Source organism: Vipera ursinii (assembly GCF_947247035.1).
Source record: "Vipera ursinii genome assembly, chromosome: 2".
Classification (NCBI taxonomy): Eukaryota; Metazoa; Chordata; class Lepidosauria; order Squamata; family Viperidae; genus Vipera; species Vipera ursinii.
The window spans coordinates 247,302,950-247,319,510 of record NC_139513.1 but is presented as its reverse complement, the minus strand read 5'-3'; the positions used below and the strand labels follow the sequence as shown (position 1 = coordinate 247,319,510).

The window sequence follows — 16,561 nt, the reverse complement described above, 5'->3', positions numbered from 1 at the left end:
GGTCGGCAGTTTGGCAGGTCGAATCCTGAGTGCCGCGTAACAGAGTGAGCGCCTGTTACTCATCCCAGCTTCTGCCAACCTAGCAGTTCGAAAGCACGTAAAAATGCAAGTAGAAAAATAGGGACCACTACGGTGGGAAGGTAACAGCGTTCCGTGCGCCTTTAGCGTCTAGTCATGCCGGCCACATGACCACGGAGATGTCCTCGGACAAGCGCTGGCTCTTCGGCTTTGAAACGGAGATGAGCACCGGCCCCTAGAGTTGGAAACTACTAGCACACATGTGCGGGGGAACCTTTACCTTTACCTTTTACCCTTCAAAATATTTTGTATAAGAATTGGCATTTAAATGCATATTTTATTTCATATCTGCATTACTGACATCTTATTCACAATACTTGGAAAGTTATTTTTGTGACATTTGGAATAAAACACTGTCTCCAGTCCAACAGCAATTTTTCATAGAAGAGCATAAAAGCTCTTGGCAAATAGTTATGCTCTCATTTTTCAGCATAGCTTTTTCAATTTTCTATGGCCTTAATGCATACCGCTAAAGTTTTAGCACCAGCATCCTTGGAAGGTTCCTGTGTAGCAGGTTTCCACTGAGTGTTCCTTGAGGTTGCTGTGTTTGAGATTTTGGTAAATTTAAGTGCTGCTTGGGGAAGGTTGTCATATACTGAGAAAGATAATTAATTCCATATAACTTAAAACAATTGCTTCTAATTGACATTCCTAAATATTTAAAATGAAACATATTATACTATTAGATGTTAAGTCCCAAAGGAAATGAGATGTAGACTTAGATAAGTAAGCGCATTTCTAGCAGCACAGTGAATGCTCATAATTGTTCTCCGCTTACCAGGTAGCCTAATTTAAAACAGCATGAGATGTTTAAATGCAAATAGAACTTTTGAGAGTTGGAACAATGAATATAACTTCGACTATCAGTGTCACTTATGTGTATTTCATTTAGACTGGTATATCATAGATTTAAATTGTAAGTTAAATATTTAGCAATTGAGAATTCTAAAAAATCCCCCCTGCAAACTCAGAGGTCATTTTCAAAAACAGTTATAAATGATTGAATCTCTCTCATGATAATTACTTCCATTTCTGTTCTGCTATTTCTGAAAACTGTTTAAATCTGCATGCAGAAAAAATAATAATCTTGGTACAGGTCATCTATCCTAATCATCTGGTGAATACTTTCAGCTGACAAAAAGCACATGGGGTACACAAAATTCCCAAGTCTCAGAACCTAAAGGATTCCATTTTCAAAATAATGCAAGGAAATAATATGATTCTAGGATTTTCCAGCAGTGCTGGTCTTCTTTATTATAGTGACTCAAAATACCTCCTCCATGAAAGAAGGGGATACCGTATTTTCCGGCATATAAGACGACTTTTTAACCCATGAAAATCTTCTCAAAAGTTGGCGGATTGTCTTATACGCCCAGTCGTCTTATATGCTGGAAAATAGTACATAAATCAATCGAGCGCCCCCGTTCTTGCAAAGCAACTTCAAGGCTCCTTAGTCCAGTCCCCCCTCCAACGTGACTCCCCCTTCCCACCCCCAAGAGCCTCTAAGTCCCTTCCCCTCCCCCTTGCAAATGCCAGACCCTGGGAGCTCTTGTGTTTATTCCAAAGGGTGGGTGGAAGGAAAAGCCCCTTTCGGCTCTGGCGTGGCTGCAAGTCGACGAGCCCGGGAAGGCACGCCCTCCCCTCTCACTGTGGAGGAAGCAGGGCAGGCTGGCGTCAGGCAGGAGCTGGCAGGGCAGTCCTACGCACGCGCATGCTCCCCGGCTGCTAAGGAGTCCTTGGGGAGCCGTGGCAGGCGCCTCACGCCCTTTCCTCTCGAGGCGGCACCGGCGGAGCCGTCCGGCGTCGGGCGGGAGCCGGCAGGGAAGTCCTACGCACGCGCGCGCTCCCCAGCTGCTAAGGAGTCCTCAGGGAGCCGTGGCAGGCACCTCACGCCCTTCCCTCTCGAGGCAGCACCGGTGGAGCCGTCCGGCATCAGGCGGGAACCGGCAGGGCTTTGCACCATCTGCATCAGTCGGGTATGAATCGGGCTTGTGTCGGACACTTGGCAACTGGCATGTAAGTATTTTCCGGCGTATAAGAAGAAAAATCTTGAAAATCCTCTCAAAAGTCGGGGGTCGTCTTATACGCCCAGTCGTCTTATACGCCCAGTCGTCTTATACGCCGGAAAATACGGTAATTGTTGCTTCTTATCTTGGAGAGTAAATTCCTATATGGAGAGTACTGTAAAAAAAAAATCAAACTTGATATAAAGACAAGTTTGACATATCTTTCTATTGATGTCTAATAAACTTTGACCAAGAAATGTTTGGCTCCCAGTTTGAATATGCAAGAGAGACATTGTCAATAGAACACAATCCACAGTCTTCTTTTCTGAGGCGATACTAGAGTAATAAATCTCACAAATTCCTGGGGTAGTTTACATATTTGCTATAGTCATTTTAAATATTAAAGAACCATATAAACTTGAGGTTCAATTGGGTATTTGATTTTTATTCCCCTAGAGGGCAACATTTAACCACATTGACAAGTATTGTATGTGACTTTTGATTAACAGCTGGAACTCTAATTTCCAAGATTAGGAAACTTTACCAAATTTGCTTATTTCTTTTTGCCAGTAAAAAAATGGTAAGATTTTGAGAGATCTATTATTACCTGGTGTGATCCTGTTTCATATCTGGATACTTACCGTCATACCTTCTACAAACTCCCTCTTAATCCGAATCTGCTTGCTGATTTCTAGTTCCAGCTATAAGAAGTCAGGATTTATGTAGTGAAAAGCCTGATCTTGCTTTGTTGCAGTAATTCTGGCCAACATTGCTTATTAATGACAGTCCTAAACTAGTATACCACAAACAATGTTGATGGGAGAAAAAAGGTAACAACAAATCTCCTGCTTCCTCCCAACGTCCCACATAGTATGCTAATGGCAATAGCAGTGGCGTAGCGTGGGTTGTCAGCACCCGGGGCAAGGCAAGTAATTTGCACCCCCTAACCGCACACCTGGCACCCCCCCTCCACAGTGGGTGGCGACCCGGCGGCTCGGATCGGATTCGCACAGCCAGCACTGCAGTGAGAGAGAGTGAGTGAGCCAGGCAGGGGCAGAGAGCTGTGAGTGCGAGTGTGTCCCCCCAGATGTTGCGCCCGGTGCGGCCGGCCCCCTTGCACCCCCCACGCTACGCCACTGGGCAATAGGAAATTAGATACAAGACATGCAGTCATGTTGGTCAACTAGCCAATGAGGAAAGTGAAGAGGGCTGGAAATGGAGATTAGAAATGGAAGTGGAAAACAGCAGATTGCTAAATAGCTTGAAATTCATAATAAGAGTAGCTACTGGATGATATATCTTTGTTTTAAGACACAGATCCATCATTTTATTTTATTATTGGATGTACCAGCTATTTAAATATAACATCATCTATAACCAGGGAGATAAAGGTTGATATAAAGATTGGCATAAAGAATTTTTCGTTTCCAAGGGAACTTTCAAGCTTCATTTTCCTGTCTATGGCTCCTTGCTGCTTTGACTTAGTATTGCTATGTATTGTTTTAAACTTTTTTGTGTTATTGTTTTAATATTTTGCAATGGATTTTTTTAAACTATAAGTTTGTTTTGTTTTAGTATATGAGTGCTGGGAAATGGTATGGAGTTAGGATTATGAATCATGGAATTAAAGAGCTAGAGGGGACCACAAAAATTATCTAGTACAAGCCTGTACAACCTGTAAAGGGCTATGTTGATAGGTTCCAGATCATACTGAGCTTATAATTATTATTAGCCAAAAAAACATGAGCCCCTAGTTAAAACCCGCATTTTCCCTGCAGAATTCTGAAGGTCTGCGGTTCCAGCCTAGTAGGCCTTTTGTTTCTTGCCTATTTTTCTATGTGGATTTTCGTTGTCCATCCTTTTGTTATCTCTTTATCCAATAGGCCGATACACTTCTGAGAGTGATATATGGAGTTATGGGATTTTCCTCTGGGAGACGTTCAGCTTAGGTGTATGCCCGTATCCAGGCATGACTAATCAGCAAGCACGGGAACAAGTGGAGAAAGGTAAATGTATGTGTGTGCTTGCAATGAATATGTGTAAGTTCCATCCGATTATTTATATGGTTTTTATAAATTAGGCTGAAGTTCTAACACCAAACAGGAGATAATTCAGCATAGCTGAAATGATATAGCAGGTATTCATGCTAGATGATATATTTTGCTATTTGATTATTTAGAAAATCACCAACTTATAATAAAGTCATTGTACAAGGCTAATCTTTAGCTATCTGTAAAGTTTTTAGCAGAACTACAGAGAAATTATTTGATGAAGTGGACTTTGGCTCTTAGAATGACCTGCACATTAAGGCTGTGCAGCAGTTTGAAAACAGTTATGCAGGCCAAAAGATGTTTCTAGATGTGGATACATAGCATTGTTGTCTACCTCTAGAAACTACAGCATTACAGATAGTCCTCGACTTAAAACTGGTTGCTTAATGACTGCCCAAAGTTAAAACGGCACTCAAAAAAGTGACTTCTGATCATCACACTTATGATCATTGCAGCATCTCCATGGTCATGTGATCAAGCACTCAGACGCTTGGCAACTGACTTGTGTTTATATCTGTTGCCATGTCCCGGGGTCATGTGATTCCCACTTGCGACTTTTCTGTCAAGCAAAGTCATTGGGGAAGCCAGATTCACTTTACAGTCGTGTTAATGACTTAACATCTGCAGTGATTCACTTAGCAACTAGGGCAAGAAAGCTCATAAAGTGAGGCAAAACTCTCTTAACGAGTGTTTCACTTAGCAACAGAAATGTTGAGCTCCATTGTGGTCGTAAGTCAAGGACTGCTTTTATTTTCCCATAAGGATTGGGCAATAGCCTTCTGCAGCTGTAACTTAACCCCAGGTAAAGATGGATTTAGTTTAAGGAGTTGCAGGCAACTGTGATACACGCACATATGTATGCTCCAAATCACCATTTTGCCTTCCGATCTGAAACACTGCACCTGACTTATATTTCTCCCATCTGCCATTTCTTACATCATGTGTGCACATGTGCACACGCACACATGCACATTTATATTCTTAAATATTATTAAATAAGAGAAACACAAGGAGCCACTCTAGATGCAAAACCAAGCTGGGCGACCTTGGGCCACTCACATTTTCTCAGCCTTAGTAGCAGGCAATGTCAAACCACTTTAAAAATCTTACCAAGATAATTAGGGACTAGCCTAGGCACCCAAAAAGAAAAAGAAAAAAACTGAAGCCCCACAAAATCGGGTGCTAAGGACCAAATCAAAACTGGCTAAGAGCCATGAGGCTGAAGCCTACTGAATCTGGACACTCGGACAGAGTAAGTGAGGCCACTTGATTTATAAGCTCTGTTTTGTTGTGGACTGAGATCCTGGCTGTGTAAATGTCTTCTGGTGTAAATGTGTGCAAGGGATCTTGATCTGGAAACAGCCATTGACTGAGATCAACTGCTTTAGAAAAGAGATTTTTGTTTCATCTTTTTCTTTCCCTTTTAAATTTTCTTCTAGGTTGCTTACTATATGTAACCGTGGTTTATTTTTTTTAATAAACCAGCAGAGGTGGTGGTCATCCTGGGAAAAAGATCTAGGTCATAGCATGTGGCTATCTACTAGGTCAAGTTACACTGTGCAGTGTAAAATATTCTGCTGACTAATGATTTAACATAATAAGCCACAATAAACACCAAACAAATAGCAAAAAACCCTGTATAAATATAAATCATGCTCAGGCCCCATAACCCAGCTTCAATAAATCCCAAACACCCAAAACAGGCTTATCTGCCATCTGGCCTCATGACCAGGGGAACATCCTAGTCTTTGATGCTTTGTGGAAAGCAAACCAGTTGGAACCATATAATCTTGAGTGGGGAGGCTGTTCCAGAGGGCAGGCACTGCAATGGAGAAGATCCTGTTCAATTTTTTTTAAAAAAATGTATGTGTATGTATGTATGTATATATGTATGTATGTGTATATGTATATTAAGTCATATTGTATAGGAGTCAGTTATAAGTAGGTTTGGTCATCTAATTTTAAATTGTACTTTCATTTCCAAATATTCAATTACATTTCTAATAATCTATTTTTAAAAAATACATACTAGGCTATCGAATGTCAGCACCTCAGAAGTGTCCAGAGGATATCTATAAAATAATGCAACGATGCTGGGATTACAATCCTGAAATGAGACCAAAATTCAGCGAGATTCACAAAGAGCTGTCTGCACTGAAAAAGAAGGTGACATCATGAGAAACTAGCATGACTCAAAGGACAGGACTTCCTTTTTTTCTAGAAAAGTATTTTTCCTGTCATAAATCCGACACATTTATATCATATTTCTTCTGATATTCTTCTAGGATTCCTTTTTTAAATCAAAAAACCCCTCTTCTATTCAAATGTGCCCAACCTGAAGAATGTCTATGTTAAAAACAGAGTGTTCTGCTAAGTGCTTTATATGATGTTATTTAGGATTTGTGTAAATAGATAAACATGTAATATATGTGTAGAGTTAGGAAATTCTGGCTCATTTAGATATTTCTGTGATAAATCCTGAAGAATATTTTGGGGACTTTGTTTGTCCTTTTCAATCCAAGCAATTGCAACAGTCTTAGTGCAAGCCCAGTGTTCATGAATCATTCCCATGAATCTTAAAGCTAAAGGCACAGTTTTCAATATATCTTTTAAGGAAAGGAGCATACATGTTGAAAATCACCAGCTGATGCAACATTGAATATGTGTTTATTCAAGAACGTTATGTAAGGGTAAGACTGCGGAGTTTGGGCACTAATTTTTTTAAATACATTTCAATATAGTAATTGTTTCTAATATTGGATATTATTTATTTGCATCTTTAAATGAGAAAAAAAGAGGCACAATTTGCCAGAAACTGGCAAGCACAAATCAATTAATAGTGTAGTTTTTTATTTTCAGGGAAAAAAAATATTCAAAAGTGAGTGTTACATGTAATGCAACTACTGGGAAGTGCTGACTTTCAGAAGAATGAATATAGAAATAGACATTTTTAAATGTGCACATTCAGTAATGCAGTCAACAACATATTTGCAAATGAAAGTAGCGTATGACTAAGGTAACCAGTAGCATTGATTTTACATTGGAAAAGCAAAGTGAATTACCTAATTGGAAACTGTGAATTGATGTTTCCATTCTGCATGCCCCTGGAGAAAGGAATACACACACTTTCATACTGTATCCAATATCAGTTTCTCAGTTTTGTTTTTAAAAAAGGCCCAAAGAAGAATATTGTAGTAAAAAATTACTATCTTGGAAAAAAGTACTTTGCCCTCTAAAGCTACAAACTTGAACAGACTACAATTCCATTTTTCCAGTTAAACTCACCCTTTATTAAATTGATATTTGGATGCTCTGAGAATTATCAATAACCAGGAAAATTAATGACTGGATCCTCTCTGAGGTCCCAAGGAGAATGACTTTTTTTCCTATTATTGGTTTTGTCCTGATCTCCTGAATCCGTAGCTGGTCAGTTCTGTTGAAAGGGGTTTCATATTATACCTCAGAAGCAGCCAAATGCTAGTCATGTTTTATCAGCAAATCAGGCACTTCCAGATGAAGCAATGTGATCTTTTACTCCTCGAAATAGGGGAGAACAAAGATATTGGTGAAGTCTGTGATTGCAAAACATATCTGTTTTGCTCATCATTCTGGAAGAGCACTTTTGGTCTTTTGTGCATGTGTTTTGTGGTAGTACAGAGTGGTGATGTTGAACAAGATGTATTCTACTTTTAGACTAGAAAAATTGATGTCATTTACATGATAAAAATTAATATCAGAATAAAACAGTAAAGCATTATATTGGAGGAGAATGTTCTTCATTGTAGATGAGCTTGTTGGTAACATAATGCAAGGAACATCAGGTTAGTGTTGCCTTATATACAAAGATTGCTTTATAGTTCGTAATCCAGTAAAGAGGTAAAAGAAAGGAGAAGTAAATGTAACACTGCAGTTTCTAGGTATAGTAATGGGCATATATGGATCATAAAAAGAATATCCAGCAAAAGTAGGAAAATTGATTATTGTGATCCTAAAGGGATCCAAATAGTGTGCCTTTAATCATCGGCATGCCTTTGTTAATTAATATGCACAAGGACTGAATTCTAATACCGTAAGGGGAAAAACACCACAAATTGCCCAGTTGCACATTTTCGTCTATGCATTCACTAATGTAAATGTCAGGACAGAATGTAAAGAATGTACTTCCTTGTATTCATGATGTTTTTAATTTTTTCTTTTAAGGGTTACTATTTTTATATGGGAGAGATTGTTCCTTTTCTTAAAGTCTTCTGAATGTATTCTGTCCTTCAACATGAAAAAGGACAGCACTTTGTCTTAAATTGATTAGAAGGATACCTTGTCCTTATCTTCTTGTATAAATGTAAAGGATAACTGCTATTTATATTTCATTTGTGTAAGCAGTTAAAATTCGCAATTCATGTCAGACTGCTGCTCAAATTTGAAAACATTTCTGAACATAATACCAGAACATTGGCCATTTGTTTTGCCTGTCTCCTGTCCTAAAATCAGAGAGTCACCTAAAATCAGAAATTAGAATGTAGTCACGGTTCATTCCCAGAAAATAAGTTTAGCTAATTAATATTATATTTTTCACACATTCTTACAATCTACTCTCTTAGTTTGTAACTTAATTTGTAAAACCAGTTTTACCTACTATATCAAACTATTTAAATTATGTTGCAAAGCTATATCCATACCAAATGCATATAGTCATTTCCTTTCTTAATGGAGTAAGTGAAAGTTTTCTGCATAATTAGAAAATCTATTGTTCCAGAATTGATATAGTTCTCGTAAAAATAAAGTTAGAATCCCTATTGCTGGTAATATGTAATACTAAATAAGCATTAAATATTAATAAATATTAGCAAGATTTGAAAATGCAACAAACTAAAAAATTGTGAACAAATTAACACTTTACAACTAAAAGCCAAAACTTTTGAAGATATGTCACATAAAAATAATTCGAAGTTGATTTGCACTCCATACCTTGCTTCACTATAAAAAATATGATTTTTTAAAATAAATTAGACATATAGCGTAAGACTCTTGCCAAAGGCACGTTATTCTGAAATACAAGATCTGTATGCCTTATATATAAAAAAACAAGGTAAGAGAGCATTAAAGGCCCACATTCATTCAATTATTTACTAACTTTCATTTTTTGAAATATTTATGGATTATGGTGTGTATTTTTATTTATGAATGAAAATACTTATATTTAATAAATGCCATCTTTTTTGCTATTTTTAAATGTTGAAGCAGATACTATAGAAGACTGGAAACAGCAATTTTATGAAGTTTTTTGATTAGAAATATTCAATTAGTTAAGTTTTGGGAAGTGAATCAACTGATTATATCAGTTGTTGAGCCTGTTTGCATAATACTGGCAGTAAGTTACAAACAGAAAGTAGTAAGTAACAATTTACAGGTCTCCATCAGTACAATTTTATATATTTTACTAGCTGATTAAAAGATTTAGTACATTTTGTTTCTTTAAAATTAACAAGAGTTTTTACCAATATTATCTGGAATTTACAGAGTTTAATTAAAGATGGAGCTTTCCCCCCCCCAACTTAATTACTTGCAGTGAAATACCTGCTTTTAGCTTTTGCAGGTTGCCAGGATAGGAGGAACCCAGGAAATTAAGAGAATAGATTGTATTCTTTTTCATCCTGTGCCATATTCTCAGTCAGAATTGTAAGTGGTCTTAAGAAAGAAGCATTGCTAACTCTAAAAATTCTATTTTATACATTTCTTAATGTAATATTTTAAAAAATGAATAAGCAGAGGGCCTTGGTCATACAATATTTGTGTATGTCTTGAATAACAAAGCAGATGCCATTGCAGCACTGATCCCTCTTTCATCAGTCAAAATAGATTAAATGCCATAAGATATTTTAGTCCTGTAGTGTAATGTTAAGATCCCTAACAGAAGAAATAGTCCTAATCTAAGAAGGTGCAAGGACTTCAGGGGGTGGGGGTGGGGAATCATACAATTGGATTTTTGTTTTTAAAAAATCAACTTTAGTTTTATAAAGTAACTGTTATTGGAATTCATAAATTTTCATTGACTTCTAGAAGGTTTTGTTTCATCCAACTTAAGACAGAACTTTTACTTGTTCAGCCTTTTCTCCTCTTAGTTGTTAAAACATTAGCTCTTGAAACTAAATAATGTGTAAAAACTGGTTTCAGAAAAGTTGAATTCCCTCTCTCTAAGGATCTTTTATTTTTGACAACATTTTAGTATTTATAAACATTTTATTTTCTGGCAAGAGGGAAACTATAAAAAATTAGGATGGTAAAATAAAGGAGATCTATATCCTCTAAATAAGTTTGTTTTGTGCAATTTATTATGGAGCAATTGAACAGTGCAAACATGTTATTGTTCAGGCTACTGCACCACAAACTTAACAATTAAAATATTGAGCATAGGCGTATACATATTCCAATTTTGAATGTATAAGAATTAAGGGAAATTTGCTAATTTTTAATGGTCACAGATGTGCTAAACCTATTAAAATAGCTAATATAGAAACGAGGCAAAACAGACACAGTCTTTGGAAAAAAGATCAGCTCCAACTAGTTCTAAATCATTTGATAAAAGGTAGATAAACTATGTTAGATAATAAGACAAAAATCACAATCCTTCCTGTTAAGCCAATCACAGAAGCTCTGCTTTAGAATTAATAGCTTGGTTAAACCTTTGGTAGGATTTCATTTCTGATTGTAAAATTAGAAGGATTCATTTTATGTAATTAGGGCCATCATTAACCCCCAGGGAAAGGGGGGGAAATCTTCCAAATGCCCTTAACAGCGGAAACTAAGGGATGACAATGTATGAGGAAAAAAACTCCTTAAGAAAAGGAAGTCAGTGCTATTATTATTTATTGATACAGGAAAGAACAGGCAGAACACACATGCCAGATAATTGTTCTCAAGGTATAAAGGAATAACAGAAGATGTTATTCTTTCTTAAAAATGTATTCAGAAAGGTATAAGGTGGAAAGAAAAAATATAACTTGTCTGTCATGGCTAGTCTTACAGCTTTTAAGTTCTTAATCCCAGGACACAAATTGCAAGATAATTCTGTGCCATCAAATGCCATGCCAAGCCTTCAGCCAAACTCAAGAAAGATATGTGATTACCACTGTATCTTTTAACTGATTTGGCAGAAGTGTATAGAGACAGAAGCAGAAGTAGATCTGAGACCAGAGAAGTATGTTTTCCAAATGGCGTTTTCTTCATCTTTTCCCCTGCCCGCGCCCAGCTCCTCATTGCCATAAAGTGGCTAGGGACACTGCGGCTTTTAGCAAGGTGCAGTAAAAAATTAAGACATTTTCTGTAAGAATACCACAAGAGTTTACAGCTTTTTTTTACATGTATTTTGTTGTAATTGTTTTACCACTAGTTAATTCCAATATAAGCACCAGCAGTTTTAATACCAGGTAAAGCACCTTTATTGTTTAAAAATAATATATTTATGCAACATATAGTTTATACATAACACTGGAATGAATTGCATTCTTCAAAATACAGGTGCTCTGATTGCCTATATATACTTAATAGTCGTCTGTTCTTTTGCAATTTTAGCAGATCTACATTTTAATTTTTATTTATTTCTCTTTTTTTGTATTTAGATTGAACCAAAATTAACCTTATTTCACTTTCCTAGCCTATTATAAAAAGGAGTATTTTGTTTATTTAGAAACTGTGCAGATAATTTTCAATGGCCTCTCTCTCTTTAACTGGACCGTCTACAATTAACAGGTGTTCAGTACCTTTTTTTACTGTATTACTTCAATAAATGTAAAATATTTGTACTGAGTGAGTCTAAACTTTTGTTTGGTATTCAGTGATTTGTTTTTATTGCTTCCTCAATTTGATAACTAAATCAATTAACAGTAACCCCATCTGATATGCCATTCCAATCTCCATCCATACTTCCATCTATCACTTCCTATCCTATGCCAGCGCTCCATTGTTGGCCAGTTCAGCTGCACTTCAAAAACAAGATTGCAAAATATCCTTGTCTAATGGAGCACAAATGTTTCTGGAGAAGACAAGACATCTCTGCTTTGTGTACCCTCTCATTTTCCCAGTAGTAAAAGATACAGAAGGAATACAGATTTTACTCTGCTAGTCGTTGCTGACTGTAGGGAGCAGTGCTTATCTCTGGTTCAAGGCCATTGAGCCAGCACTGTCCATGAAGTGAATGGCCATTTCAAACACCTCCAGTGATCTTTGATTGAAACCAGTCTTTCTTAAGAACTGGGATACATCGCTAAGATCATTTTTCTCTTAGTGGGAGAGAAGTGGGGAGCTGAAATATACTGCATTATACTGTATAAAAGATCCGAAGGGGATCTGAAATATATTGCACTATATAAAACTTCCTCAGCTGTCCACATATGCAAGAGACATGTTTAAAAACCCAACTGGGTTAGTGAAGTAATCATATGGATTTAACTTAAAAAATCAGCAAAGTGCCTAGAAAAATAAATCTTCCTTAAGTGCACCATTGGAGTTTTTGATAAACTACCACTACCAAAATCTCTAGTATGTTTAGCTGTCATAACCCAGGAAGTAGATGGAAGACATACCTAGTGAGACCACACCACGTTATACTGTGACCAATTTTGGTCACCATACTACAAAAAAGATGTTGAGACTTTGGGAAAAGTTCAGAGAAGAGTAACTAGGACACAGGTCTGCAACCTGCGGCTCCAGAGCCGCATGCGGCTCTTTCAGCCGTCTCCTGCGGCTCCCAGTCCTCTGCCATGTGCAGTCCAAAAAAAAAAGTGGGACTAAAAAAGTTCAACCAATCAATTCAAATATGCAGGGTAGTTGCATATCTCGCCTTGGCTCCACTCTTCAGTCAACCCCTGTTCTGCGCATGCGCGCATGTACGCACATGCGTACACATTTTTTGCGGCTCCCAATTTTTCCTTTTGTGAGGGAACCGGTTCCGAGTGGCTCTTTCACTGTTTCAGGTTGCTGACCCCTGAACTAGGATGATGATCAAAGGCCTGGAGACTAAAACATATGAAGAATGGTTGCAGGATTGGGCATTGGCAAGTCTAAAGAAAAGAAGAAACGGGTGACATAATAGCAGTATTCCAGTATTTGAGGGGCTGCCACAAAGAAGAGGCCATCAAACTATTCCCTAAAGCACCAGAGGGCAGGACAAGAAACAATGGCTGGAAACTGACCAAAGGGAGAAGCAACCTGGAATTAAGGAGAAACCTCCTAACAGTGAGGACACAGTGTAGGTGAAGGGCACAGGTCTGCAACCCGCGGCTCCGGAGCCGCATACGGCTCTTTCAGCCGTCTCCTGCTGCTCCCAGTCCTCTGCTATGTGTAGTCCAAAAAAAAAAGTGGGACTAAAAAAGTTCAATCAATTCAAATATGCAGGGTAGGTGCATATCTCGCCTTGGCTCCACTCTTCAGTCAAACCCTGTTCTGCACATCCACACATGTATGTGCATGGGCACACATTTTTTGCAGCTCCCAGTTTTTCCTTTTGTGAGGGAACCAGTTCCGAGTGGCTCTTTCACTGTTTCAGGTTGCTGACCCCTGATGTAGGTTCTCCTGCTTGAGCAGGGGGCTGGACTAGAAGATCTCCAAGGTCCCTTCCAGATTCCATTCCATTCTAACAATTAATTAAAACAGATAGAAAGGATTTAACAGTTTTTTTTCACAGAAAAGCTTTGTGCTAGTTTACTCAGAAATAATCTGGAATTGAGGGGAGAAGTTTGCATTACATAAATTTATCATCACAAACAGATTTGGAAAAGCTAAATAAAGGCATATATGTTACTCATGACAAAACCAGAAAAATGCAGTGATTACGTTGACTTTGGTGAACAGTGGTCAAAACCTTCATTCAGTGTTAATGGAAAGTTTTGTGAAGAAAATCAATAATGCCATAATGGATTTATGAATATATTCAATAAATTTATCCAGTCTTAATTAGTAGAAATAAAAATTATGCAGAAATGATTAACCAAAATGAAATATAAAAGGCGGAATCTTTCGCATGGGTGGGGAAAATGTATTCAAATGAAAGAGCTAGAATAAGCTAGAAATTGTATTATGAGAGCAGGGGATGAGCATGCTAGAAATGTATAATACCGTGTTTCCCCAAAAATAAGCCCTAGCTTGATTTTAACATGTGTACCCAATATAAGCCCTACTCCAAAAATAAGCCCTACTTAAGACCCCACCCACTCCATTGCACCTAGTTGCACGAGGTGGGGTGAGGCGCACTGGTAAAAATCAAGCTAGGGTGGGGATGGGAGGTGGAGCTTCCCCACATGCCCTGCACCCACTTACCTTAGGACAGTTGCAGCCAGGCCTCCATTTTTCCATCAGAGGCCTTCAAGAAAGGTCTCCGCAGCTGAGAAATGAGTTCTGGATTGACGTGCATGGTGTCCCCCAGTCTCCATTTCACCGTCAGAAGCCTTTGAGGAGTATCTATATAGCCATATGGTCTGCAGGGTCAAATGGCAGGTAGCACAATTTAAAGTTTTGCAGGTCCCACAGTTTTGTTTTGTTTTTTAAATGGGGAAGTTATCCTTGCATTTATGGCTGTTGCAGCATCCTGTGGTCGTGTGATCACCATTTGTGTGCTTTGCAACTGGCTTGCATGATGCAGAGTTAATACCAAAAATGGTAGTAATGTCATAAGTCACAGTCACATGATTTTGTATAGCGACCAATGCACTTCATTTAATGACCAAAGGGGAAGTAAGGTTGTAAGCCCATCACAATCATTTGCTGGTGCTAATTGTACTCACTAAGCTGTATTATTTTAAGGAATAACAAAGGAAATATTTATATATTGGGAACCTGTCATCTACTTTTATAGCAGATTATGAAATAAGGCTTCTATTTTGTACTAATAGATCTTATGAAATATAATGGATTTAATAAGAGCCAGCCACAGGACCTCAAAAATTTATGCAGCAGAAAAAATATATACTGACTGTTGTTGTTTTTTCAAAAAATCTCCAAGGTTTTAATCAGAAAAAGTCTCATGAACACTGGTATACTTTTGCCAATATTTACCCATAGAAATACATCAAAGGTTTAAATATCTTTACCCAAAAATGTACACTGAAAAATATTTACATTTTTGACATGTAGAAATAATTTATATAATGCAGTATCATAGATCTGACTTAGTTAATAATTTATTGTTTTGAATACTAAACGTTGTTTAAAAGCTCTGCTCATAAATACTTGTTATTGTTTCATTAAGTTTTCAAACTTACATATTCTATTCTATTGCATCCTGCTGCCTTTTAAATATTTGAGACTGTCTTAGCTCACTTTCAGCTTGAAGTCATGCTTTAACTCCAGCACTTGTCAGTTTGTGTAAAATCCCAACAGATTTTTCAAGAATAGAAACTGCTTATTTTTTAAAGGGTTTTGAGAATAAAAATGCTGGAGAAGTTTTATGAGAAATAATGAAGGGAAGACAAACATTCTGTGGCTTTTACAATAAACAAGGAATGGTGGATATAAACTTATTAAGATACAGAAATTTATTTGTATATAACAGGTCAAAATTTGGGTTTTTTATAAATTAGTTTTAATTTTTAATATGTACTAATTATTACGGGCATAGTTGTTTAATTACTTTTTAATTTTTGTATCCTATTTTTTATTATGTATTGCCCTGTTCACCGCCCTGAGTCCTTCGGGAGAAGGGCGGTATACAAATTAAATTATTAAATTAAATTAAATTAAAATAAAATAAATTTCATAAAAATAATTTTCTGTTTGATTAATGAAACTTTTCAGGACTTTAATTTTCATCTAATTTACAGTTTAGGAACATAAATAAAACTAGATATTCAGTATTTAATTCAACTGTTCAACATAGTTAAATAATTTGGCCAATCAAAATGACAGTGGTAGCACTCTGGCACAATAATAAAAATATTAAACACAATAAAGAAAACAAAAAACATGGTGATGTAAAATTCCTTGTTGGTAGACCTGCCTTCAGGCAGCTGGCAGAATCTGACACTTTATCCCAGTTTAAATCAACTTTCTTTGCAATATTGACTTCCTGTAGTGCTCATTCAAAAGAATGTTAAACCTATATTTAAGAAGCCTCTATAAAAATCTGTCCAGCACTGTGTATAACACCAGTCAACTATTATATAGGCAGGTGCTCTTGGTGAAGTATCCTGGATCTCCTATAACCTAAGCAATGAAAGGGTGGGGAGGTGTCTATAATAGCTCAAAATGGCTACTGAGAACTAGGCAGATCCCAACCATTAACTGCATCAGCCCCCACACATTTAGTAAAGTGTGCCAAATCATATCCATGTCAAAAGTTGTGTTGCAAGAACTTTAAAACCAGAGTAGAGAAGGATAACTTCAAGCTTTCTCAGATATTGGCTAGGGATGAGGTAACATCATGCAGTGTACTTCGGA

The 16,561-nt window shown here is 37.2% G+C and overlaps 1 protein-coding gene across 1 annotated transcript in view; it reads left to right on the top strand.

The window, feature by feature from the left end:
* FER (FER tyrosine kinase) overlaps window positions 1–11,887 on the top strand; it is a 146,152-nt gene extending 134,265 nt beyond the window's left edge. The window contains exons 19-20 of the mRNA XM_083351497.1: window positions 3,968–4,090; window positions 6,168–11,887. Of these exons, the coding sequence (XP_083207623.1) occupies window positions 3,968–4,090; window positions 6,168–6,313 (269 nt within the window). The 3' untranslated portion in view covers window positions 6,314–11,887. The remainder of the gene's footprint in view (window positions 1–3,967; window positions 4,091–6,167) is intronic.
* The last annotated feature ends 4,674 nt before the right edge of the window (window positions 11,888–16,561 follow it).